The sequence below is a fragment of the Lytechinus pictus genome, chromosome 15, assembly GCF_037042905.1.
Source record: "Lytechinus pictus isolate F3 Inbred chromosome 15, Lp3.0, whole genome shotgun sequence".
In the NCBI taxonomy this organism is placed as follows: Eukaryota; Metazoa; Echinodermata; class Echinoidea; order Temnopleuroida; family Toxopneustidae; genus Lytechinus; species Lytechinus pictus.
In genome coordinates, this window is record NC_087259.1 from 5,072,316 (window position 1) to 5,099,519 (window position 27,204).

Sequence of the window (27,204 nt, forward strand, 5' to 3'; positions counted from 1 at the left end):
ATAACCAAAGGGCCAGAGAATCAAAATTCTACGTGTTCAAAAGTGCATGAGTCCTCAGATGAAAATGAAATTTGGGAACGAGAATAATTGGACAAACAATAAGAAAGTTATGAGCATTTGAATGCAAAAATCACTCATACTGTGGAGATCCTCCCATTGGCAATGCAACCATGATTTGTGATGTCGTACTTGTACATCTATTGCTCATTCTAATGATAGTATATAAACTCTTTGTCCATGATACACATGAAACCTCTGTTGCAAGCCTTATGAAAAAAAACTCAACCCACTAGATCTATGTGGATAGGCTTGATAAAAGCTTGACAGTTCAAGTATATCTTGGGAAAGTAATTAGGTGAACGACGCTTCACATGTTGGTCACATTGCCAACGGGCGGATATCCACATCATAATGATCAATATCAACATTTAAAAATTATCTTACCTTTCTTATTAATAATATTAATTGTACAATTTTTCTCAAACTGTAATTGCTTTGTTCATCCAATTTTTACCGTTGTCACCCAAGTTTTCACTCCCCTTTGATATTTAGATAAAGTAAACAAATAAATCAACAAGCACATGTATCAAGGCAAGCTTCGTATCATGAGTTGATACAGTTTTATTTCAAATGATATTTTGTTTGATTGCAGACTTATAGTGCTAAAGGCTCTTATAAACATGGCATCCAGATCCTACTATTCACTATCCACAACTCATCGCAACAAAGGAGAAACAAGGCAGAGAGTTGTTGCTCCAGCTATTACAACTCACCATGCTCAACCCTCCGCCACCCTCCAGCCAAAGGGCAGCAGCCATGGCCAGCAAAACTATATGAAGCCTGACAAAAGAGGGCAGCAGCAGCAGCAGGATAGCAAGAAGTATGGTTACTTCAGCCGAAGTGAGTCGGTGAGACGCAGTGGCAAGAGGCTAGCTGCTAAGCGGTGTGAGACGGGGGATAGTGAGGCTGCTAAATTGACAGGTGGGTCCATACTCCTTTAATACAACAAGTTTGTTTAATACCTTTTTGATGTATTGTGGTGTTGTATACAAATTGGCAGCATTAGTATCTTTCATTCATTGCTAAAGATCATTAGTTGAGCCACTTTAATTTCAGTTTAATTGTTAAATTTCTCTTAAAAATCACAAATAACATATTGAAATAAGACTACAATAACCATATTATTATTGTTTTACAAAATGAGCAAAAAAAACCCGAGAACAACAAAGCAAAGAAAAAAACTGTTATGTGACAGATGTGAGGGACAGACAGGAGGTCACTGACCTATCGAGGTCTGTCTCTCTAAATACCACACAACAAATTTGTAATCGAGAGTTAATCCAAATAGTAACAATGTTAACTTGACGGATTCGTCTTTTTATTAAAGCCCTGTAACGCAAATGTTCACGATGGATTGCAAATACGAAAGGTCATTTGGGATTGGTTCCTGATCATTGCTTTAAACAAAATGTGTATACAACGATGATCTTGATTGGTCATTGTCAATTGCAAGCCTACGGAGCCCAGTACTTCAGACAGCGGTTAATTTTTGCAAGTGATTTATTATAATATCTTTGTTGCTATTAAATTTTTAGTCTAGCAGTAGCAGTTTCACTTCTGTATACAGTGTGTCTCATAAAAAACTGAACCAAGAATTTTCAATGATTTATCAGAACTTAATCACAAATGTAATTGACAAGCGAGTAACCTATCATTGTCAAGCTAGTGTCTCCTCTTTCATTTGGTGTGACTTACATGTAGATGATTCCTTATTCATGCATGAGTGAGTAAAAACAATTTGAAGAAAAGATATAAAAAAAGACACTTGTTGGGCAGTATCTCAATTTAATGATGGTGATGATGATGATGACGACGATGATGATGATGTTGGTGATGATGATGATGATGGTGGTGATGGTGATCATCATGATGATGATATTGATGATGATGTTGGTGATGATGATTGATTGATTGCATGATGATGATGATGATGATGATGATAATGATAATAGTGATGGTAATGATGGGGATTGTAATGATGATGGTGGTGGTGATGAGTATAATGATGATCACTAGGTGGTAATGATAGTGATTTCAATGATGATGATGTGCTGATGATGGTGGTGTGATGGTGGTGATGACGATGGTGATGGTGCTGGTGATGGTGATGATGATGGTGCTGGTGGTGGTGGTGATGATGATGATTTTGATGATGATGGCGATGGTGGTGGTGATGTTGATGACAATGATGGCGGTGAAGGTAATGGTGATTGTGATGATGATGATGATATTGATGATGATGATGTCGATGAGGAAGATGGTGGTGATTATGATGATGATATTGGTGATGATGATGATGATTCTGTTTATAAAATAAGTTTGTAGATAAACTGACATGAGAAACAAAGGAATATATTTGCTATTCTTTTTTTTGCAGGAAAATTGAAGATCTTAATCAAGACAAAGTCAAGCTGTTTCTCAATTCGAGGTAAGATATTGTTCCGATCATGAGACTGAGTGATTTAAAATGAATTTACCAATCTTTTAATCGAAACTGTAGGATTCTTTCCAGAAATGATTATAATTATTGATAACTATGATTTATTACAATGAATTTGACCAAAGCATACTTACACACAATTCGTTGATGTTTTTTGGGTACTTGTGTTTCATCTTTCCTGGAAATGATATAAATAAATCAATTCTTAGTTAATTGCTTGAATATTATACATGTATGACAAAACTAAAACAAAATTGAAAAATGATTGGGGAAAGGCCTTGATCCTGATCTTGTTCTGTAACACTTGTTTTCAATATCAAATACTGAAATTTCAAGACAAATTTACTATCCAGCAATCAAAAAGCTTCATTTCAGTAGCTTATAACATGACAACTCTACATTGATTGATAACAAGTTTTGTGAAATGGTGCCCTCATGGAGCTGAAGTTGAATGCTGCTCAATTTGAACAACAGAGGGTAGTATGATGGAATGCAACGCAGAGCCATTAACAGACCTGCCAACCAGTACGTTTTTGGCGTATTTAGTACGTTTTTGCAACCAAAATATGGCAATACGTTTTTTCTTTAAAAAATATGTTTTTTTTTTTTTTTTTTACAAAATCGTAATTTATTGGAAAAAAAAAATCTCTATTTGTCTCTATTTCATAAAACTTACACAAATATTGTTATTAGATCAATGAAATTTCAGGTAACTTGTTTTTTTTTCAATCATTTTGTTAAAACCAGGGTGAGATATACACATGTTTCAATGTTTTTTTTTTCATCTGCAAGAGCAGTGCACATTTTAGCTTGCATGCAGCTTGAGCGCCGCGATGAGCGAGTGCGCCACACATTTTATTATGAAATAAACTTTTTTGGGGAAAAATACTGTTTTTTTTTAATCACAGAATACGATTTTTCATTCCCAGAGGTTGGCAGGTCTGCATTAATGGAGAGAGAGTTCGGCCAACCCGGTTTCAATGGGTTACCAACATCGTGCATATTGCTGTTAGGCAGGCCCAATTCAAATTAAATTGTGCTACGTTGGTAACCCATTGAAACCAGGTTGGCCAAACTCTCTATTGATGACTCTGATGCAATGTACATATGGTTTTAGCAAATGAGGGTTTGTGTTGTCTTCGCTAGATATTATTGTACTTTTTTACATTTTCAAAATTTGTTTAAACACTGGATGCATGTGTGTATGTTGGTAATGAAAGTTTTTAAAGGAGAGAAAAAAAAACCCAACTGGGCAGATACTGGATCACTTTCAAATTTCTTTTTTGATAACAATCGGAACTAGTTGAAACCAGTTGAGGTATCCAATAGTAGACACGACATTTGCTCCTGCGACGATTGCTCCGGGCTTAATTTCGTCCTAAGATGTAGGGATAGGGTTGCAATAGGGTTTTATGTTAGATTTAGAGTAGGGTATAGTGTTAAACCCAGGGTTGAAGTTCGTCATTCGTTTGGTGTGTGGAAATTTAGAGCGGAGCAATTGTCGCCAGAGCAAATTTCATGTGAACCATCCATGAGGATGGGCTAGTTTGAAAGTTTGGGGAAGGGGATGGGCTTGGAAACAAATCATCAGAGAAGGTTTCTCTATCACAGCTTCAGAGCATTATAATTGGTTAATCAGGGATGAATTTTACACAAAACCCAAGTATTTGAGAATTAGATTGAAACATGAAAGCACCAATAAAGACCTTGTTCATTGAATTAAGAGATATCGTCCTTTAATTGTGTGTGACTGTGAGTGACACAGATGATAAAGAATTTTACCCAGGATTGATCAAAAATATATTAACGATGTCTATAATAAATTTACAAGTTTACATACATTTCATTAAAATATTATTTTTGGGTATATCTTCAATTGATTCTGGAATTTATCAAAGATAATTGATAGCGATTGACCAATTCATGAGATTACAAAATTCATGATCAGTGTAGTTTACTACTATGTAATACATATATACAATTGATGTGATATGTCATTTTAAAGCTTAGCGTCTTTCCCCATATAGACAAAGCTATTCGGGATATACATATATGCCAAAAAAAGAAGATTGACATTATGTTTGATAATCCAACTTATTCGCTATGATCTTACTAGTAATCTAGGTTATTTGTCAGTAGTATTCTGCAGAGAAATATTAGGTGCCAAAGTCATAAATCCCTTTGTGTCTTCTGTTTTTATTTCACACCATAGTTTGTGGAGCCAAGGAACTCAAAATACCATCCAGGACTCAGGAGTGCAGATTGTATGCAAGGGTGAGTATGCATTTTTTATATGCAGAATGAAAATTAATATTCAGGAAATAGACTTTGACAGCCTTGAAAGTTCAACCAATGGCCTGTTCTATCTGCTTGCCCCCTCCCACCCCTTAGACCAGAAAGGAAAGTGAAAAATATAAAGAGAGAGAGAGAGAGAGGGATAGAGAGAGAAATAAAAAAGAAATGTCACTGAGTACTCTTGGTATTTTGGTGGTAGTATTTAGAATTACAGTTGGTGTGGGCTGGTTAAAGGGGTGGAAAGTAATTTGAATAAATGAAGTAAAATGTGACAAACAAAACATTTAAAATTTCATCAAAATGGGACAGTGGATAACAAAGTTATGATTTAGTTTTGCGTTATGTTGGCCAATTTCAACAGTTGTTGTATAAATGTCTTAATGAATATCCCCACCCCTTCTTTTGTATTTTATTATTGTTATTATTTTCTTGCATCCAAATGCAAGAATTTTAATCTGTGTGAATAGCTTTATCTGATTGCAATAAAAGTTGAGATTCTGGTTTTGTACACAAAGAACATGTTGCAGACTTCATAACTATGGCCTCCGCACACCTTACAACTGGTGCAGGATCCGATTTTTGGAACAAAGCGCATTTTGCTTAACTTGTAAATGAAAAGTATCTTTTTATTTGAGGTTTGATTTAACTTGAATTAAACTCTATCAATTTTGGATGATTGTGAGCCTTTATGTTGGAGTAAAGGCCAAATTGGTTTCCAATAATAGCCATATATATTCGTTTGTTGTGACGTCATTACAACTAGATATTCGATTTGAATTTATTTTTTATGATTGATTGATTGATAACAAATTTATTTCATTCCAAAATTTCAACAAAGCTACAAAGTAAAGCCAAATATAATATAACGTTATGAAATGAAATAGAAACCTTCTGAAAAGCAAAGCTTGTTATTGAAGGTTTCCTTCAATAACTAGTTTCATTCTTAATTCATTTTCATGTTAAAATGTGCCCAATTGATAATTAATGATGGGATGGGATTACTAAGAATTCAAGGAAATATGAAATAGAGTCATGAAATTGGAACTTTTTCCACTGTTTTATACATCAAAGTGTGAAAAGGGAGAAATAATGGAAATCAATTATATTAAGGATGGTAGCATAGTCACAGATTATAACATAATTATTCATACTACGATTGAGAATTTTAAATAGATGTTCCATGTCTCAATTTTCACTCCATGTTTTACTACGTTTCATTCCAAATTTGGGTCGCAGACCAATCTTTAAGTGTGCGATGGCCTTTAGTATTAAACAGCTTGCACCCATCAGTGCCGTTTAACATTAATCACAGCGATTGATTGTAGGGCTATTTTCTATAATTGATTGCATTGATTATCATTGTGTATGATCAATTGTAAAATCTGCTCCACAATCAATTACAAAGCTTTATGTTACAGGTCCAGTGTTAAAGATACACAACCCTGTCTTAATGGAGAAACTTACATCAGGGGCCCGTAACACAAAGCTTAGCGATCGATTGTGGTGCTGATTTCTACGAGTGATTGCCCTGATTATTGTGTATGATCAATTATTCGTATTAGCCCCTGATCAATCACAATTATTACAGAGCCAAGATTTTATTTTCATTCTACATGTACCGTATGCATCTAATGCCAAATTGGCAATCATATTGCCGTTTTGAACCACCTTCCCAGATCCCCCCAATTATTTTCCAGGGCTCTCCTAAAACCTTGCCAAAGATTACGACTGATCTGACCGTGGATGTACAACGGTTTTGATTACCTTAGATTGCAGAGGACCCCAAATTAGGCACTGATTGTTCTACCTTATTTGATTTTTTTCCTATGGGATTTGTAGTTTCATATTCATGTTAAAATTAGAATTTGTAGCATGCCAATCGCATATCACTGCCAAATACATCTCTTTGCCCTCAATTGGATATTATTACCCTGGCTTTAGTCCTGCAGCCTTTTACAGCGTGGTGGCTTTTCAAGGAATAAATTCCTGCCAGGTACTAATTTACCCCACCTTGGTTGGAGTGCATAAATTTCTTGCTGAAGGAAATTACGCCATGGCTGGGATATGAACCCACGCCATGGCTGGGATTTGAACCCACGCCCTTCTGTTTCAGAAGACTAATCCATTAGCACCGCTAATCCATTGGGCCGCACCGCTCCACACAGTTTTGTCAGTGCCCATTTGATAATTAATGATGGGTTGGGGTTATCAGTGGGTGTGTCGTGGTCTAGTGGTTCTGACTCTCGCCTTTGAAACAGAGGGTCGTGGAGAGGGTCGTGGAGGAGGAGCCGGAGGAGGGGGGGGGAGAGGAGCAGGAGGAGGGGGTGGAAGAGAAGAGAGGGGTGGGGGAAACAGGTAGAAAGGGAGAAGGAAACAAATAAATAAAAATGAGAAAAAAGAAAAGAAAATGGGAGGATGGGAGAACAAGAACGATAGGATGAGGAAAGGGAAGATGAGGAGGGGGAAGGAGAAGGGGGAGAAGAAATGGGACATACATGTAGAAGCAATATGCAATACAAACAAGATGGCAAGCAATCAGAAAACAAGAAGAGAAAGAAGAAAGAGAAGAAAAAAATAATTAGGAAGAGGAAGTGGAGAAGAAGAAGAGAAGGAGGAGGAGAAGAAAAGAGGTGAGAGGAATGGAACAAGAAGAGGAGGATGAGAAGGAGAAAGAGGAGAAGTGAACTAGTAGTGCCTGGTGATCCTGGCTAGACATATAACATGTATCCTACTAGAACATCATGGAATAATATAACTAAAGACTATCTACCTTCTCCATTAAACCATCTTCCAAATAATTGTTCTTAATTATTTTGAATAAATAAAAACTATTATGAAACCTGCAAAGTCACCAACTCCCAACTCTGGAGACCAACTTTTGAAATGTCACTGATTTTGACGGGTGTATGATGAGTTAAAAGCGGATATTCACGTTCATCGCCAAGTTTTATCCCCCGCAATTTTGCCCCTTCTCCCCATGCGATGATGGAACTATCTTAAGATTTTTCTTGGCAAGGTAGAACATTTGGATTGAACTAAAATGGGCTGAATGCAGAAAAGAATTTCCTGTTAAAAGTAGAATTGGGATTTTTGTAACAATTGATTGTCTTGTGGACAATTCAGACAAGAACAAGTATGCCCTGTTGAGGTTTCTATGGTATTGATTGAATTAAAAGCTCTCTTGTGTATCAACGTAGTTGCAGGAGATGACAAAGCTTTGTTATTGTAAAGAAACTCAGTTTTGGTCTGCTTTTTGTGCTATTTTTGGGGTTAATATTCCTGGTATCACATTGCCGTTTGCTGTGCTCATTTGCTACATGTAGATGAAATGTGTAGCATGTTATTACATCTGATCTAAGAATGTGCGTCGATTTTGAAATTTTTCCCCAGTGCCGAAGTCTTCTGATCAACTTTAAAAATAAAGATTATCTCCCTCTGTTTCCATGCATTGTACAGAGCTGCCAACCATTACGTTTTTGCCGTAATCATTACGTTTTTTCATTCAAATTACGGCATTATGGTTTTTCTTTTCAAATTACGTTTTTTGACAATTTTGATAATGTGTGTACATAATTGTATGTATGTGGAGTGCGTGTTGAGCCCGAGATGAGCCTGGTACTTGCGCGTGCGTAGTCGCCTGCCGGCCGGTTTTCCAACGCATTTTAATAATTTGATAGCGTGCACGTACATATACGTTAGTTGAATATGCGAGCGGCATGCATGGTACGAATCGCGATGTATAGCGACTGGTAAATACGTCTGTAAGGATGATGACGTCATCCAAGATGGCAACTTACGATGACAAACGAAATGATCGAGGATGATTATGTTTTGATCATCATTTGAAAGGAAATAACAGTAACTGCGGTCTAAGGTACGATATTTCTAAATTTTGTATATTTTATCTTAAATTTGCATGTAATTTCTTTCCTATAAAGTGATGTTTTATGTACAAAAAAATGATCCGAAAATCAGATTTCCGCCGAATGTTGGATCTAACGTTACTGCTAATACGTTGTCTTTACGCACGGGCCAACACTCTTCAGGTGAGTAGAGCCAACGTTTGTTCTTGCAGCGCAGAGCGAGGAGTACGATGAATTGGGTAGGGTAATTCCCCAAATGTAGTAAGAGAAGAGTCCATTTGTAATGGAGGGGATTTGGAGGTTTGAGGGAAATTATTATTCCATTTGCAAAATTTTACAAAAATACTCATCATATATATTAAAGATTGAATCATCAAAAGATATTTTTTATATACTTTAAAATTAATTGTAGTGATAAAGAAATGAAATTATGAGGCTATTTTCTTGAATTGATTAATATCAATTCCCTCACGTACGTGCAGTCGCCGCTGGCTAACGTCAGCTTAATGGACGACGCCATATTGCCAGATTCAGGCAGATTTGGCCCGCGCCCTCTCCGGCTAACGCTCGGCTAAAGCTCGAACGCCATTCACCCATACACTAATTCCCCTTGATTACCGTTGTTAAAAACCTCTGTCAAATCTTTTCCAGCATTTTTATGAATTAGCGATTGATGTTTATCCGTTTATCAGATATCCTTCATTATACACATATTTTTTTCATATTTATAACATTTTTATTTTAATCACAATTTTAGTCCAAACGCGGGTCAGTTTTTGTTAACCCACGTTGTTTGTGCATGCCCACGTATAGCCTTACCCGTATTGAAAGGAATGATGTTGGGTCGAAAAACAGAATTGTTATTGTTTGTTCCTTGTTTGTTGGGGATGAAACTATGATGGCGACCAGTCACGTTTGACTGTACCGCCAAATAGTTAAGATTAATTAATTAAGGTCAAGGTGAGATAAGAGAAATGAGCAAGGGGCATTGTGGTGGGGGAGGGGGAGAGGGAGAGAGGGGGGGGGGTTACGAGGGCAGAGTGGGGATACAGTTTCATCATGCAGTACAGGGCGTCGATGAACACTTTTATTTTTTTCTCCAAAATATGGAAAGTGACAGAATAATCAGAAAAAGGTTGATTGGTTCTGATTTTGAAAAAAAAACAGAATTTATCAAGATTGCTGTTATTCTTCATGGTTGTAGAATTTAATTTAGTTTCTAGCTCTGATAAGTATAATTCTTTCAAACAACTCAAATTTTGATTAATCGTATTTCATTTATTTCACTCTTTTCTTTCGCCTCGTTTTTTTTTCTTCCAAAAAACCAGGGAGCTGAAAAATATGAGAGCTAGAACCTAAAGATATGGGGTAGCTATGACGTTGGAGGGGGCGCAGCCTCATGCACTTGCAGATCCAAATCAATTTTCACAGGGGACACTTAGAGTAGCCCCTATTTCTTTAATATTATTTTTACAAGCAAAAAGAAGTCAATGAAGACATCAGGTCACCGACAGCTGCCTCGTCAAAGGGGGGGGGGGCGGTCGATTATTTTGAGTATTTTTTTTTCATTTTGTCCTCAATAAGGGGGGGGGTTCAATTAATTATATATATACACTTCTATTGTCTTTATATATGGGGGGGGGTCTGCTACTGAGCATGTTTTTAAAAGGGCTTAATAAGGGGCTTAATACAACAGAAATTGTACGATTTAATACAATAAAATGTATCATCGAGGTTAATACTAAATTAATACATAATTAATAATTGTTTTAATTGAAAATGAAAATAATAAAGGCACCCATAGATCTTAACATCTCATAAATACAGGCCTAAACCTGTATTGGAAGTTGAACAGGCATAAAGTATAAATGTTTAGCTATATAGCTGATGCTTTGATCCCGCAACCAAATAATGTTATCATAAACTAGTAGATGTTATATCAGTCATGTCAGTGGCGTAACAAGTGAAAATAATTGAGGGTACTACGATATGGCGTATCAGGCAAAATTTATAAAATATATAGTTGCAAGCAAGCGACATAAGCATAATTTTGACTTTTGGTTACAAAAATCCAATTGAACAATTTCGCAAGATTCTCTTACCTTTTCCTTTTTTTTCTTGTTCGTGAATTGGGGGCATGCAAGACCCCACCCCCCCCCCATACAGCACCACTCTTTGTTGTCACTGTCTAAAATTTGATTTAAACTTTGAGAATTTGAATTTCTTATCTAAGTAATCCAAAGGGATAAGACAAAAATATTTGCAGATTACTTATTTCAAAGTATTTTTATACCTATAACTCCCCAACTCTGCTCTAGCTGCACTGCACGTTGCCTAACGGCCTTCCACCAAAGGGCCAGGCCGACTCGCCCCGTGAGCAAGTGACCGCGTTCGCGTAAGTTCACCCGAAGCCATGACTAAATTCTGACCATAAACATCACCTAACTAATCACTCTCTGACAATATTTCAAAGTATCTTTTATTACAGTCGATCCTTTGGGCCGTTAAACGATAATATTTCCAATGTTATCATGACAAACAATTTTAATGAGATAGTGGCATTGTAGAAAAAACAAATTTATAAGCACGAAATGGCACCAGATAAATCATCAAACATACAGCGCAGCGTTCGGGACTGGTGAGTGGTACGGCTCTCTTGGAGTTTTCGCCCCGACGAATTCGGCGAAAACGCTACCATTGCGCCGTGCGAATGTTCAATCTGCGGCTCTCAATCAGAGACTTGAATGTCTCTTTTTGCATTATCGAAAATGTATCATAGCCTTTGTTTGATTTGTTTACAAGTAAGTTGCATATCCGTCGTGATAATTAGGAAAATCCATGATGTCTTCTTCTAATTCTGTAAAAATTACCTCTTCAAAGTGCCTGTGTCAGAAAATTGCCGGAAATCGTAAAAACTTGCCTAAAATGTCTCTTTTTGAAAGTTCATCCATGGTCTGGAAAAAAATGTTATAATTTATGTAGACGTATACCGTAAACAAATACATCCTCGATCACTGAAATGAAGTGTTTGCTAAGCTTTTATATCTCAGACCGTGTTACCATGGCAACTTGGGAAAACCTTTATTTTTTACTAATAAAATTCTGGTTTTAAGGGTCATTTTAGAGACATAAAACTAACCATATTTTGAAGTATTGGGTTTAAATTTCACATAAAACTGAATTATCTATGTTTATACTTTCGTATATGAATATTCATATTTCTTGTAGAATCTTAGTTTTTGATTGGTCAATGTTTCAGTCATGGATAATAACTGAGCGTTAAAAAATCTGAAAATGCGCATTTTATCGGCAACCAACAAGCAAGATGGCGGAACACATTAAGTTGGCGCTATGCACGTACGTGCCCTTCGGATAACGGTACTGTCTGGTTAATTTTCATCAACTCGTATCACACAAATACGATGAATTCGGCTTTGAAAAGACCTGGAAAGCTCTTCATTGTCCCCTGAAGTAATAATTCTGGGTGATATTCAACATTTATTGATAGTTTCACATGATTTATACTAGAGAGATGTCCTACTGCCTTTGGAATTCATTAAAAAAGTCGGCACTTTAGCATTCAGTTTAGCAGGAATGGGAAGATTTCTTCCCCGGTTCTGGCGGCCTAGATGTCTGCTCTATAGTGCTGTCACTGCTGGGGATGATTGAGTGTGCGTGCAGTGTGATTGAGGCTGAGCTGTGCACATCGTGAAGTGATTTACGATGGGACTTTTGTGAAATGATTTCTGAAATCATTTCAACTTCTTAATCTTATCTATAGATCTATTTGAATTTTAGATTAGATTGATTTATGAATAATTTTTCTATATTTGTGGAATGTTACATGTACACTTCCATTTTATGACACTTTAATTTTAAAGGGTACTGTTTGGCAAAAACAATGTTACTTGGGAACAAGTCTGAATTGATGTCAACTTTTTTTTTTATTTCTCTTAGTCTACAATTTGGTAGTTTTGTCAGGAAACTCAACATAAAACAATGAATTATTTTAGAAGTGGAAAGGAAGCCCCAGAAAAATGGAGCCCTAAAAATGTTCACCAGAACTGATTTTGGTGCCCCTGAAAGAATTTTTTCTCGACAGATCTTCACTTTGATAAGTGCCGGAGTAGGTTGCACTACAAAATGAAAGGCCTAGCTACTTATCATTTTTAGAAAAATTTGCCTAGGTGCCCATTTGACTAGAATAAAAGTGGCCTTCATGCCCTTTAGAATGGCCTTGATACCCCTTGAAATTTTGGGGCATTCAAGGCCACTTTGCCGGTTGCCCCAAGCTGAAAGTGCCCATTTAAAAATGGCCTTGCCCCTCTCAATTCTTAATTCAAGCCCTGCTACTGACTTAATTAAAGTTGGTAGATTATATCAAACGGCCCAAGACTAAGGGTCCAATTTGTAACACTCCGTTACTTAGCCCAGACTTGGCCTAGAGATTAACTTTTTTTTAATTGTTCACTGCATACATACTTTTTGCATTGGATGTTTGTCGCGTGTGGTTTTAAGGTTCGTTTTAACACATTCCTTTTTTTTGTTGGAAATTCCTTTTTTTGGCCATAATGATTCCTTTTTTTGCTTGCACAAGGTTGGCAGCTCTTATTGTAGTGCATTGTAGTTGCATTATCCCCCCGGGGGGGGGGGGGGGCACTTACATTGACGAGTGGATACCATGCGTGACCAAAAAACACGTAAAAAGGATGTCCTTTTCAAGATAGGGCACGTTACGTACGTAAGAAGGGTGTCAAAAACACTAAATTAATGGAAAGAGGGTATCGATTTCGCTAGGAAAGCTACGTGTTTATGGTCAAATTTGCGGGGGTATAAAAAAGACTAAAATGTTTTATAAAGGATACTTTTTGCCCCAACAGTCAACACTACGTGTATTGAGTACAATTTGCGCAAGGTGTGGGAGGTGGGGGCCGTACTAAACCCAATGATGTAGGTAAAAGTAAAACTGACGACCGATCTCTGTGACATAACAATTCAAATATCGCTGTACTTGTTTAGGGGTTCACTTCAGGGAATACTTGCCAAGAGTATCATTTTGTTACTTGTTAAGTGGTGCATTTTTAGAATATGGAAAATACTTGTTTAGGGTGCTTTTCGAGACTACATGGCATGGTATCTACTCGTCAATGGAAGTGCCGCCCCCCCCCCCCCCCCCCCCCCCCCCCCCGTTTATCCACTTATTTTGGGCACAAATAATAAACAGGCTAAATGCTTGTTCATTCAAGATGCAACAAAGGTCAACGGTGATGAAACTCAGCAGCAAATTATCATCGCATTTGATAGCAGTCTGAACTTCCTGGTATTTCATTCTAGGGTTTTCTGATTTTCTGCAGACTGTCCATCCAAAGTATCCCCTCCACTATTTGCTCTTCTATTCACGCCTTCTGTTTCCATATCTTAAAGGAAACCGAAACCCCAGAAGAGAAACAATCTTATTGGAAAGAGTAAAATGAGATGAACAATTTTAAAAAAGTTTCATCAAAATCGGTTATGAAATAAGCAAGTTATGGACGTTTAAAAAGTCTTGTTGTACTTTCTATGGGGATCCTCAAATTGGCAAACATGCTTCAAAATGGCTGATTTTGTGGACAACTCTCCATTTGTTTTGTACACGAATTTTCAGATTTTCCTCATCTTTCAAATTGCATCTTGCCTCCTGAGCACAACATGGGAATATATAATTCACACCACATATGTCAAGGTCAGGAGATAATGTGAAATATGTAAAATAAAGGGAAAATCTGAAAATTTGTCTACAAAACAAATGGAGAGTTGTCCACAAAATCAGCCATTTTGAAGCATGTTTGCCAATTTGAGGATCCCCATAGAAAGTACAACAGGACTTTTTAAACTTGCTTATTTCATAACTGATTTTGATGAAACTTTTTTTAAATTGCTCCTCTCATTTTACTCTTTCCAATAAGATTGCTCCTCTTCTTGGGTTTTGGTTTCCTTTAATACTATTCTGCCCAAGTCTTGGGCTAATACAAGATACATGTAGATGGAGCTGTTATACAATCTCTCAATAAGCATTAAGCACCAATCCCTGATCTTTCAGTCACATCTACTTTCCATCCTATTCCTTTGGTAAATTGCCAATTCGTCTATTGCCGACTCGTCCACTCATCACATGGTCTACCTTCATTCATACCTCGGTCACATTTGCTCTACGGTGGCCGTACGGCGAGTCGAAAACAGCCCTTTTCACATTTTATGTACGAGCTACATAGAGGTGGTTTGTATAAAAATGAATAAAACGGCTGTTTTCGACTCGCCGTACGGCCGCTGTAAAGTAAATGTGACCATGGTATTAGTAGGACTATTCCGTCCATCAACACTTCGGCTAAAAACTGTTTGGTCCAATAATCACTTTGTCTAATCATCATTTCATCTATGACCACTTCGTCTCATAATCAGTTGGTCTAATACCCTCTTTCTTTTCATTCATTTTGCCCAATTAACACTGAGACCAATTAGACCAAATGGTATGTGGACGAAATGGCTATTGGACCATCTGGTTATTAGACGACATTTGGTGGACGAAATGGCAATTAGACCATGTGGATAGTGGACGAACTGACGGTAGACCAAATGATCGTAGACGAGTTGGTTATTGGACGAATTGGCATTAGACCAATTGAAATTAAACCATTTCTTTTAAATCTCTTCCACACACTCCCTCTCCTTTGAATATCTGTCGGAGTCTTATTCTACAAAAGAAGTATGAAATGTGGTGTGGCCCCCGGGTTTATATTCTCTGGATATAGCAAGCGCAAAACCTACCAATAACGAAACTCTAGTTACTTAGTCAGGGTGCTACATGTACATAAGCACTTGCCCGATTGCCCGGGGCAAGTAACAATTAGAGTCGGGCAAGTGTTTTGAAGTAAAGACCACAACTACTTGCCTGAATTGGGCAAGCGAAATTCACACAGTAGGAAGCAAAATTCTCACAGTAAAATGACCAAAATGAGGGTCGATATGATATGATATGATATAAGAGTAGGGGGAAACCCCGGTGTAGTGGTCCACCTGCATTCCCCCCAATCAGTTATATCGGGAGGAGAGACCTGCGGGTCATAGTGATTCAGTTCGCTTTTCTCTTCCCAGGCACAGGCGACGCCAAAACAAATAATAATAATAATAATAATAATAATGATATTGACCATAATTTTGGTCTTGGCAGGCAAGATAAAATCATTTTGGAAAAAGAAATGCAATAACAAGGTAGATCATTTCATGTCAAAAGAGAGAAAAAGGTCAATGGTTTATAAAACCGCAAAACTATCTTTTGAAGAGGTAAAAGTTTTTTTCCAAGGATTTTTTTCGAGCAAGTGAAATAGATTAATGGGCAAGTATATTCCAACTATTTAAAAATTTACTTGCCCGACTGGGCAAGTGCTTCTAAAAAGTTATTTAGCTCCCTGTTTTCGTATTTCATCTCTCGCTCCTTCCTCTTCAGCAGACTGCCCTTCCAATGTATCCTTCTCCACTCCTTATTCTTCCACTTCCACTGTTTTCATTCCTTCTCCACACTTTCTGCGAGAGTCTTGGGTTGCATTGGTGCAATAACAATAGACTTAGGTGGAGCTGTTCCACAAATCTCAGTCCTTGAAATTCTCTATTCATGAGTCTATTCCTTGGTGTTTCACACTGCTATGCTTTAACTACTTCTGAAGGCTGTCCAGGCAAGATGTCTTTGGTGAAGTAGTTAATATTTTTTATAACTCCATTTACTTGGTTAATTCAATCTATAGATCGTAACATTTAGAAAGCAAATCCCGCCATTTAACATAAAATTACAGATTAATATTCAATGGCAAAAAGAAGCTGCTGAAAACTGCTTATCTAATAAAAGAGAGCCAATGGAGTAAATTAGAAAGTCAAAAGGGGCCTAAATTTTCGATCCTAGCAGAATCTTCTTCTCCAACGAAGATTCTGCTAATATTAATATTCAGACATTTATATGACACATAGTGTTGGTAGTGTCATTAAACCTCAATCATTCATTCAATCAATCCACTTCTTCCTTAACTATTTCCTTCCTTCTTTCTCTCTATTTGTTTTGTCTAAGTTATTTACTGTATCCTTAAAGGTCAAGTCCACCCCAGGAAAATGCTGACTTGAATAAATAGAGAAAAATCAAACTAGCATAGTGCTGAAAATTTCATCAAAATCGGATGTAAAATAAGAAAGTTATGACATTTTAAAGTTTTGATTATTTTTCACAAAACAGAGATATGCACAACTCAGTTGCATGCAAATGAGACAGTCGATGATGTCCATCACTCACTATTTCTTTTGTTTTTTATTGTTTGAATTATACAATATTTCATTTTTTACGGATTTGACAATAAAGACCAACTTGACTGAACCATATAGTATAAAACAATGCTAATTCCACATGTTCAGGGAGGAATTAATCGTTGTATCACTTGACAAATTAAATTTTTTAAAGAATATTTCATATAATAAAATACAAAAGAAATAGTGAGTGGATGACGTCATAGTCTCCTCATTCGCATACCAGCCAGGATGTGCATATAACTGTTCTGTGAAATTAAGCGAAACTTTAAAATGTCATAACTTCCTTATTTTACATCCGATTTTGATGAAATTTTCAGTGTTATGCTTGTTGGATTTTTCTCTTTTTATTCAAATCAACTTTTTGTTGGGGTGGACTTGTCCTTTAAGAATAACCTTCTAAAAGATTGACGTTTTAAAGTTCACAGTTCCATGTTTTGTCCAATATCCCTCTCATTCCCGAAAGGCCTCTGGTCGAGGAGTGGTTTTTGGCTCGGAGGAAATTAAAATTGTCTAGGACGCTGCAAAGATGGGTTTTGGGGGTACGAAGCCAAAAATACAAGTCAACTCCATATCAACCCTAAATTTAGAACGTATTGTTCTTCATCCAAGTGTCTTTCAACTTGTGTTTGCCCAGGAGTTGACATTTTGATCAAGAAAGGATTTGGCATTGAGAATGCTTTGAGAAAATAAGGGTTTGGGTGTTAACGGATAGCTTGGGGTACCATATGATAACTACAGGGCTCAAATTATTAAACTTAAGGCAATCCGAGGACATGGCCTCCAATGTCCTTTGAATGGCATTGATGCCCTTCCAAATATATGTAGACTTAAGTAAAAAAAAAATGAGTGCCCTTTTTGCCTGTGGCCTTGGTGCCCTGCATTAATCCAGTGCATGTATCCCATTGAAAGTACATTTTTCATTGCTCCACACTAACTTTTTTTTCTTGGTGGCCCGATCGTTCCCCAAATCATCAATCTCATATTTTTTTTACCCTGTTAAGCAAATTTGGTGGCTGTAAAACAAAAGGAAGCATTACCATTTATCGAAACTTTGGTAACCCAACCGGGCCACCAAGTGTTGGCTTTGATAGAGAATTTCGATGGCCCGACTCTCATTTTTTGTTGCCCCAGGCCAGCGGGCCACTGCTAATGTTGAGTCCTTCATTTTCTATCAACGCACATTTTTATTGACCTTGGATGTCCCTAGAAATAGCACTGTCTTACCTTTAAGTGCCCTTTTGAAATAAAAAAAGCCCTTGTCCCTTGGCCCAGTGACTAGAAAGAGGCCCTTTCAAGTTTCATGAATTTGTATTTAATAATGCTTTAATTAGTTTATTGTTTTGATATTATTCATTTTTATTTGAAGATATCTGTCGTCACTCGAGGCAAAGAGATCCTGAGGGAGTTCACATCTGTCCAACATGACACCAGAGAACCAAAGTTTGACAAAACATTCTATATGTAAGTATGCTGATGTGAACAGCACTTGATAATCTCACATTTTAGATGTAATCTGTAAAAATTATTTCCCTTTTGATATAGTTGACCCCCCATCAAAAAAGTTTTTCATATACTTCTTATGGACCAATTTGGTTCATGTTTTTTGTGGTAATTTATAACTAATATCCTGGGTTACACCGGAACCGAATCAGCTGCAAATCCATCTGAATAGACGTATTCGTGAGGATTCAGGAGTATTCTGTTATACTTCCCTGAATGCAAGAAAATTTAGGAGGGAATCGGGAGCATTCGTGGAGGGATTTGGCTCGATTTGAAATGTTCAAAACCAGCCAAATACCCCCAAAATACCCTCGAATGTGGCCACGACAAATATTATTTGGGCCACATTCGGGATGTATTTGGATGGAATTTGGTTGGATTCTCGGAGGCATGCGGGGTATTCTGAGCAGTCAATATTAGGCGATTCTGCTCTGATTTGGGACCTGTCCTGGACCTATCAACCTCTGATCCAGGGAGCTCGCCAAATCAGAGACGAATAGGTTCCGAAACGAAACCACAGAATCCATCCGAATCGGGCCATATTTGGGCAGAATTGGTCCAAATTTATTTGGGAGGATTCAGTTATGGTGTAACCCTGGCTTTACTGGGCAGCTTCAAGTATGCCTAACAAACGATAATGTTTGCACTGACCTAGCAACGCACATGGCTTATTGGAAAACCCATTGGCCCGTATTCTGAAGTCGGGGTTTATCTTAGACCATGGTCTAACTCCGTGATAAGATTATGGGAAGCCAAAGGTGTCACAATTTTAATTACATGGTAATATGTTTATTATGTTTACTGTGATCTTTCCTGATCCTTTCATGCTGAAAACAATTATCTTATTTATACATCTTAGACAACTGAGAATGATTTTAGAGTCAAATGAGCTGAATATTATATCTCTACTGTTAGTGATTTTTGTCACAATGGGCTATCCAAACCTAAACCACAACTTTAAACCTGAGTTTGAATTAAAACCCGACTTAAGAATACGGGCCATTAAATCTAAGTACTTCTGTTCTTTTTTTTGGAAGCCCCCTATTAACAGCCTTTCGTAGGGAATGTGATCCAGAGTCTGAGCAAGAAAGACAGTCTAAAGAATACATTATGGTTTCCTCATTAATGAATAATTGACGCGATGATGCACAAATTCAACCTGCATGTGGTTTCAGAAATGAAAGTGAATGACCTGATAAAAAGTATGAATCTGTGAGGCTGTTCACACCGCAAGGGGGGACCGTGGGCGGACCGTGGATCGCGCTATCGTAGCGCGATCCACGGTCCGCCCATTGGCATTCGCCGGATTCACACCGCAGTGAGATAGCGCGGTCTATCGTAGCACCCCCTTTTTTTAGAGGTCCTGTTGCCATGACGCGTGACGTCATGAGGTCAGAGCGGTCAAAGATTTCGCGCGCTATTACGAACCCGTACTAGTTAGTTGAGAGCTCGATATCGCTGTGCCTATTATGCTAGCCGGCCTACGTTTATTTCATGGCGTTGTAGAACGATGACTTCCGGCATGCTATCCCGTGCTATCGTAGCTCGGGTTCACACCGGCAGAGATAGCGCGATCTAGCGCGCGCTAGACCGCGCTATCTCTCGTGGACCACCCCCAAGAGGTGCTCCAGTGGCACGCCGTTTTGGCTCGCCGTGGCTCGCTGTTGGGCGGACCGAAACGACGTTGTACCTTCCACACCGCAGAGATAGCGCGATCTAGCGCGCGCTAGATCGCGCTATCTCTGCCGGTCTGAACAGGCTCCATGATAGTAGAAATGCATATATTTAAAATGGGGCTGGCAGGATCTAGGTAGGCCTATAGTATGTCTTCAAGCATTTACAGCAATCAACTTGTTTTCAATAGCAATCATATGTTTCATCAATACTTTGAATTATAGGAACAAGTGATTTATGAAGTATTGTTTAGAAACGACTCATTGTTAAAAGAATTAATGAAATATAGCCTAGCAATTTGATGATAATATTTATATTGATGAATAAAAATGACAATTGAACATGATTAGGAGGTATTACGTCATTTCAGATCAAAGATGTACTAATGTGGAAGAAAATTAATTTGAATGATTGAAGCATTCTATTTTGAAATATTTTTTTTCTGTTCTGTCATCGCAGCCCCTTAGAACTGGTTCAAATCTCTAGCAGACTCATCATTCATCTCAACAGACAGACAGGAAAAAGGTAAAAAGATTGTCATCTTGTTTTTCTTTCTACACACCCTGTCTTCCTGTCTTTTTCTTTTTTTCCTTCTTCCTTTTCTCCTTTCTTCTTCTTCCTCTTCTTTGTTGTCGTCATTGCCCTCTTCTTCGTTGTATTCTTCCGCTCCTACTTCCTTTTCTCAGTTTTTCCCTTCTTCTTTTTCGTCATTTTTGTTTGTCTTCTTTCTTTTCTTCTTCTTCTTTGTCCTTTTCTTCTTTTCTTCCTCTTCTTCTTCGCCATCATACTCTTCCTGTTCTTCTACTTCTTTTTCTCATCCTCCCATTTCTTCCTCTTCTTATTCGTATTTATTCTCCCTCTACCTTTCCTCCCTCCTACTTTCCATCTTCCTCCTCCTCCTCCTCACTTGTCTCATCCTCTTCCTTTTTTCTTCTTCTTCATTGTCGTCATCACTCTCTTCCTCTTCTCCTTCTTTTTCTCTGTCATCGTCTTCATCCTCCTCCTCCTCTCCTCTCCTAACCTCCTCACCTTCTCTTCTTCTTTTTTCTGATCGACCTCCTCTTCTTTTTTCCTTTCTTCAATCTGATGATTATCTTGCTTTCAGTTTTGTTTCCAAAGGCTTTATGATATACTTCGGGCTTTGTGGGATGCAAGGAGTTCTTGCTATAATTTTGTGTTTTTAACAAGGGATATATTTGACCTTCAACCAAACCTAGTAGGTTAAATTAACTTACACTTACTCCCCAAATGACTTTTTAATTGCCAAAAAGGCAGTAAATTAAACAAATACAAAGTTCTAATGCCCTTCTGTCACTCAATCTAGAATATATGCTCCCGCAGTTATAGACATATTGCACATAATACTGCACTTATCCCACCAAGAGCCTTGGTTTCATGTTTCCTTATGTCACTTCCCCCCCCCCCTTCCCCTGGCCACCCTGGAAGTCAAGGGCACACATTTATGGGTCATGTGACATGCGGAGTTCCGTTGACGCCACCATCGTAGATCTCTGACGTGACTAATTCAAAAGTACCTAGGAAATGTTCAGGACTGTCCCAACCTGAACTGACATCAGCTGGTTAATCGTTAGCAAGCCGTGGTGTGCTCTGAGGACATTTTTGTAACAGGATATGGTGAAGCTTTAAAGGTACATATAATGGGCCACAGCAGCTGCCTTAATGAACACCATCTCTCGTCTTGAATTACTCAATTTGTTCCTTATCCATGGCCCAGAATGCATCATTTCTTAACGTGCATGCATGAAAATCATTTGTTCCATGTAATTGTGAAATTTAAAGGCAATTCACCACAGCTACCTTGAAGAGCATCATCTCCAATCCTGGGCCCCATTATGATTGATTCGATCAACCTCAAGTATATGGAAATCCATCAATGACATAATTTTTTCTTTAGGAACTTTGCACAATGTCCTTTGAAAACAAAGAGAAGCATGCTGAATTGTCAAGAAAACAGTGAATGTATGAATATACATCATAGCTACAGAATATTTTGAACAAACATGCAGTTTAGATGTTGATATCAAACAAGTCTTTTGTAAGATGGGGCCCTGAAGTATTCACACTGGCCCCAATTACAATTTACCTTGCTTGAGATTTACCAGAACTTCCTAGAGGTACTTTAAGGACTGAGTTGAAGCTTAATACAAGATGACTGTGGTATATTACCTTTAAAAGACTTCCTTGACCCGTATATACTTCTAGGTCAGAAGTACTTCAATAAACCATTCTAATGATCATTATCTGTGAAGAACAGTGATTCAGGCATTTCAAACCAATACTGCCAGGAAGACATTGATTATAACATTATATCCTATAATTACATAGTGTTTCCCAAAATGTCAATATTGCAAGGCACTTCGTACAGCTTATCATGGGGGTGGGTAGGGGGAGGGAGTATATCCCTATAAATAATATGATAGGAGAGGTTAAAAATTGGAGAAAGACATATGGAAACATGAAAAAAATCTTAGAGAAGCAAGGATGTAAATGAGCTATGTTTTTTCATTTGAATTCTCAAATCATCAGGCTTTTCTTCATATATATAGTTAACCCTTACAGTGTGAAGGGGTTGTGGATGTTCGGATTTTCTCCCATATTCTGAACCGTGACAACATAAATAGTATAGGGTATTTTTATAGTCCATATATCCACCTATTTGGGTGCTCAAGGCACTCCGATATTACCCTGGCTAAGCTAGTCTACCGATTCCGGTGCTCACAGCTTTTTGAAAAATCATTTCCTGCTGGTACCCATTTACCTCACCTGGGTTGAGTGCAGCACATTATTATTATTGTAAGTGTTAAACTAAAGGATTTTTTTCATTTGTCCCTTTTTTCTCCACTCATTGCAGATTTGATGATGTCATTGGCTGTATGTCCTTTGGTATGAAGACCATGATATCCTCATCTAAGGTAAGATTGTCTACAATTCTGATTTAAATTGTTCAAATAAATATAAAATGAAAATACTGTTTACATTGTAAAAATGCTGATTAAAAATTTAAGCGCATGGTTTAAGGCCTTCACTCTAACAACTGTTGTTTAAGTTTTAAGCAAGTTGTTTGGAAATGTTTAAACTATTAAAAAAAAAAGTTTTAAACAATTTCAAAATTTGTTAAACAATTTGTTAGAGTGACAAACATTCTAAAAGTTTTTTTTTTACTGTGTTATAGCTCCTATCACAGTAAAAACGTTGTTTAAACTTTCATACAATGCTGTTTATTATATGAACCTTACAGTAGTTGTTTAACAGTTTAAACAGCCATGCTTGATTTATTGAGAAAGAAAAATAAAAAATTAAACTTTGTTATTTACAATTTTAAACAAGAAATTTTAAGCAAGAAATGTATTCGCATTGTGCTGCATTCAACCCAGGTGAGGCAAATGGGTACTGGCAGGAAGTGATTCCCCAAAAAGCTTTGCGCACCGGAATCGGTAGACTAGCTTAGCCGGGGTAAAATCTATAGGAGCGCCTTGAGCACCTAGCAAGGTGGATACGTGCGCTATACAAATCCTATATTAATTATTATCTATTAAACACTTGTTTGATTGTTTAATCAACTACTATAAGGTTCTTACAAAACAGCACTGTATAAAAGTTTTAACAACATTTTTACTGGGTATGTTGTAGTCTTTTGGCATGTCATGTAAAACTTGCATCCGTATGCAACTCCTGCATTTAAAACTGTTCATGCCTCATTGGGTGCAAATGAAATTATATATATATTTTTTTTTTTAGAGCACTCATTTTAGTGGAGCACCTATCATATGTACTGCAAAGAGAGACTAGCATTTTCTTTTTAATCGTAAAACCCCTTCCCCTTCCGACTCATTTCATGTTAAAGGACAATTCCACCCCAACAAAAAGTTGATTTGAATAAAAAGAGAAAATCCAACAAGCATAACACTGAAAATTTCATCAAAATTGGATGTAAAATAAAAAAGTGATGACATTCTAAAGTTTTGCTTAATTTGACAAAACAGTTACATGCACATCCTGGTCGGTATGCAAATGAGGAGACTGATGATGCCATCCACTCACTATTTCTTTTGTATTTCATTGAAATAGGGAATATTCTATTTTTCTCCTCATTGTCAAGTGAAACGACGATTAATTCCTCGCTGAACATGTGGAATTAGCATTGTTTAATACTATATGGTTCAGGCAAGTTGTCCTTATTGTCAAATATATAAAAAACGAAACATTGTATAATTAAAACAATAAAAAACAAAAGAAATAGTGAGTGAGGGACATCATCGATTGTCTCATTTGAGTTGTGCATATCACTGTTTTGTGAAAAATAAGCAAAACTTTAAAATGTCATAACTTTCTTATTTTACATCCGATTTTGATGAAATTTTCAGCGTTTTGCTAGCTTGATTTTTCTCTTTTTAATCAAATCAACATTTTTCTGGGGTGGACTTGACCTTTAAGATATTTCATATATGAGCTAACACGTTTTCATGAAAATCACGAAGATTCGTCAGGTTACCTCTATACATTGGAAATTCAGCCATGGATTTGTAATGTGATATGGAGTATAGATTTATTGTGGAATCCCTAATTCCGAGCAGGGATCAATAAAATGTTGCTGCATGTCCAGATGCCAAGCAGAGATCCACTTTCAACTAGTATTAACAGCAAATCACATTTATTTTATATGTATTATCTCATGCTCTTTGGGGATTCCAAGTGTAAAAGGTAAGTGTGCTGCCTGTGATAGTACTAACTAGAAATGTATGATTGATATGCACTTTACATGCACTATATAATTTTACTACATAATTTTTGATAATGCCTGTGATAATTAGCATGTGGATGCACAATAATATATCAAAATCATCAGTGTATAAGCACTTTTATATTTTCACTATTAAAATATGAGTAATTTTATTTCTGCGGTTCACACATTATTGGTAAATATGCATGTATCCCAGTGCACTTTGAACAGAATGATACTAATAAAAAATAATAAGAATAGTCACAATGGTAATAATATAGCACTTATCACATTAGAATAGAATACCATCACAGATTCAAAGATAACGTAAGAAATAAACTCCCAGATATTTCATTTTGATCTGCCACCTGATGGAAATAGATTTAATGCAAAATTTATATTCAATAAAAAACTTTTTTCCCCCATATCTTTCATATGATTATTTTAGGGCATACACTTTGTTACAAACTAAATTTTAATCAGAATAGTGACATGCTCTTAACATTTTACCAAGACTAACTGTAGGCTTTTAAGATATAAATCTGTGAAATAATCAATAAAAAAAAGAAAGAAAAGGATCAGTAAAACGACTAGTTTCTGGAAAGGTGAAAGTGAATATTGTGAGCATTTGAATTCTTTTACTGTACTTTAGGAAGAGTACTCTGTTTCTATGTGATCATATGCGTGCAAATATATTATCTGCGATTTGATACTCACAGCAATGTTAATCGTGAATCATGTTTCATATTCAGGTTTATAATCTAAATGTAATGATACATGATATACCAATGCATGGATTCATCAAGAAAGCAATGCAGATATGTGCGGTATGAAAGAAAGATTCTAATTGTGATACTGATCGCAAAAAGATTAATATGGAATCCATTACAAACGCAAAAAGGAAAAGAACAAAAGTGAACCCCCATAGATTTCTGAATACATCATTGATTGGCATGCTTTTTAAAGTCAAGTTTAACTTTGGCCATGGTGCTAAAATTATGGGAAGCTAAATAAACTTCATAATTTTGTTACGTTGTATTTTTTCTGTCTTTACTGTTTTTTCCATGTTTTTTATGGTAAAAAAACTATTGTACACGGAGATATTATTCCCAGACAAATCATGAATGAATCAAGTGTCAATGGATGTGGTAAATTTTGTGTCACATTGGCTTTCCATACTATTCCATAGTTTAACCACAACCTTGGACCAGAGTTTGAATTAAACTTGTGTTCAGAATACAGGCCATTGAGTCTATTACATGTTGCATTACTTTTCTATATCAAATTATGTCAATATGAGCTTCAAGTTCAAGATATTTTAATCACTTTGGTAATTGAATTAGCACCCACCCACTTGATCATGATTCATGCACACCCAAAGTGTTTGAAATTCCTATGATTTTAATTTCTATTTTTGACTGACCTTGCCAGGTAGCTTAAAGGACAAGTCCACCCCAACAAAAACTTGATTTGAATAAACAGAGAAAAATCAAACAAGCATAACACTGAAAATTTCATCAAAATCGGATGTAAAATAAGAAAGATATAACATTTTAAAGTTTTGCTTAATTTCACAAAACAGTTATATGCACATCCTGGTCGGTATGCAAATTGGCAGACTGATGACGTCACCCACTCACTATTTCTTTTGTAATTTATTGTATGAAACATGAAATATTTTATTTTCTCGTCATTGTCATGTGAAATGAAGTTTCATTCCTCCCTGAACATGTGGAATTCCATTATTTTAACATTTTGTGCTTCAGGCAAGGAGGTCCTAATCGTCAAATTCGTAAAAATTGAAATATTGTATAATTCAAACAATAAAAAACAAAAGAAATAGTGAGTGAGTGACATCATCGACTCTCTCATTTGGATGTAACTGGCTCGTTCATATAACTATTTTGTAAAAATAAGCGAAACTTTGAAATGTCATAACTTTCTTATTTTACATCCGATTTTGATGAAATTTTCAGCATTGTGCTTGTCTGATTTTCCTCTGTTGATTCAAATCAACATTTTTCTGAGGTGGAATTGACCTTTAAGTTTATTTTCACATTCCGTTTGAGATGTATCAGACATATGAGGTGTTGCAAGAAACTTGGAATTGATCGCAAGTCAATTTCAGGTCCCCAAATCAATCTCAAGTCATGCATTTCTTTTCACATTTGCAATTGATTGGTGGCCTGCCTCTTGCATCAGTATGAATTTAAAAAAAATTTCATTTCATTAATTGTTTCTGCAATTTTGTATATACATAATAAGAAAGAACGTAGTGCATAACAAAATATTTATCAATAATT

General features: G+C 36.7%; 3 protein-coding genes across 3 annotated transcripts in view; 2 read left to right on the forward strand and 1 right to left on the reverse strand.

The window, feature by feature from the left end:
• The window catches only part of LOC129278264 (monocarboxylate transporter 14-like), a 25,948-nt gene extending 23,269 nt beyond the window's left edge, over nt 1–2,679 (reverse strand). Inside the window, exon 1 of the mRNA XM_064110379.1 lies at nt 2,635–2,679. The gene's annotated coding sequence lies outside the window, so the exon portion shown is untranslated. The remainder of the gene's footprint in view (nt 1–2,634) is intronic.
• Nucleotides 1–7,334, forward strand: part of LOC135156815 (uncharacterized) — a 9,683-nt gene extending 2,349 nt beyond the window's left edge. Inside the window, exons 2-4 of the mRNA XM_064110382.1 lie at nt 653–981; nt 2,438–2,488; nt 4,713–7,334. Coding sequence (XP_063966452.1) covers nt 681–981; nt 2,438–2,488; nt 4,713–4,804 — 444 coding nt within the window. The 5' untranslated portion in view covers nt 653–680 and the 3' untranslated portion in view covers nt 4,805–7,334. The remainder of the gene's footprint in view (nt 1–652; nt 982–2,437; nt 2,489–4,712) is intronic.
• On the forward strand, nt 7,203–27,204 carry LOC135156871 (regulator of G-protein signaling 3-like). Its single transcript, XM_064110636.1, has 5 exons — nt 7,203–7,292; nt 18,353–18,447; nt 20,620–20,685; nt 23,033–23,093; nt 24,875–27,204. The coding sequence occupies exons 1-5, from the start codon at nt 7,203–7,205 to the stop codon at nt 24,884–24,886; spliced, it is 324 nt and encodes a 107-aa protein (XP_063966706.1). The 3' UTR covers nt 24,887–27,204.

Excerpts from the sequence above, each read along its gene's own strand:
- LOC135156871 (XM_064110636.1), top strand. The coding sequence starts at position 7,203 with ATGGGAGGATGGGAGAACAAGAACGATAGGATGAGGAAAGGGAAGATG. Across the intron at positions 18,448-20,619 it reads TTTGACAAAACATTCTATAT|CCCCTTAGAACTGGTTCAAA; the intron begins GTAAGTATGCTG and ends CTGTCATCGCAG. Across the intron at positions 20,686-23,032 it reads AACAGACAGACAGGAAAAAG|ATTTGATGATGTCATTGGCT; the intron begins GTAAAAAGATTG and ends CACTCATTGCAG.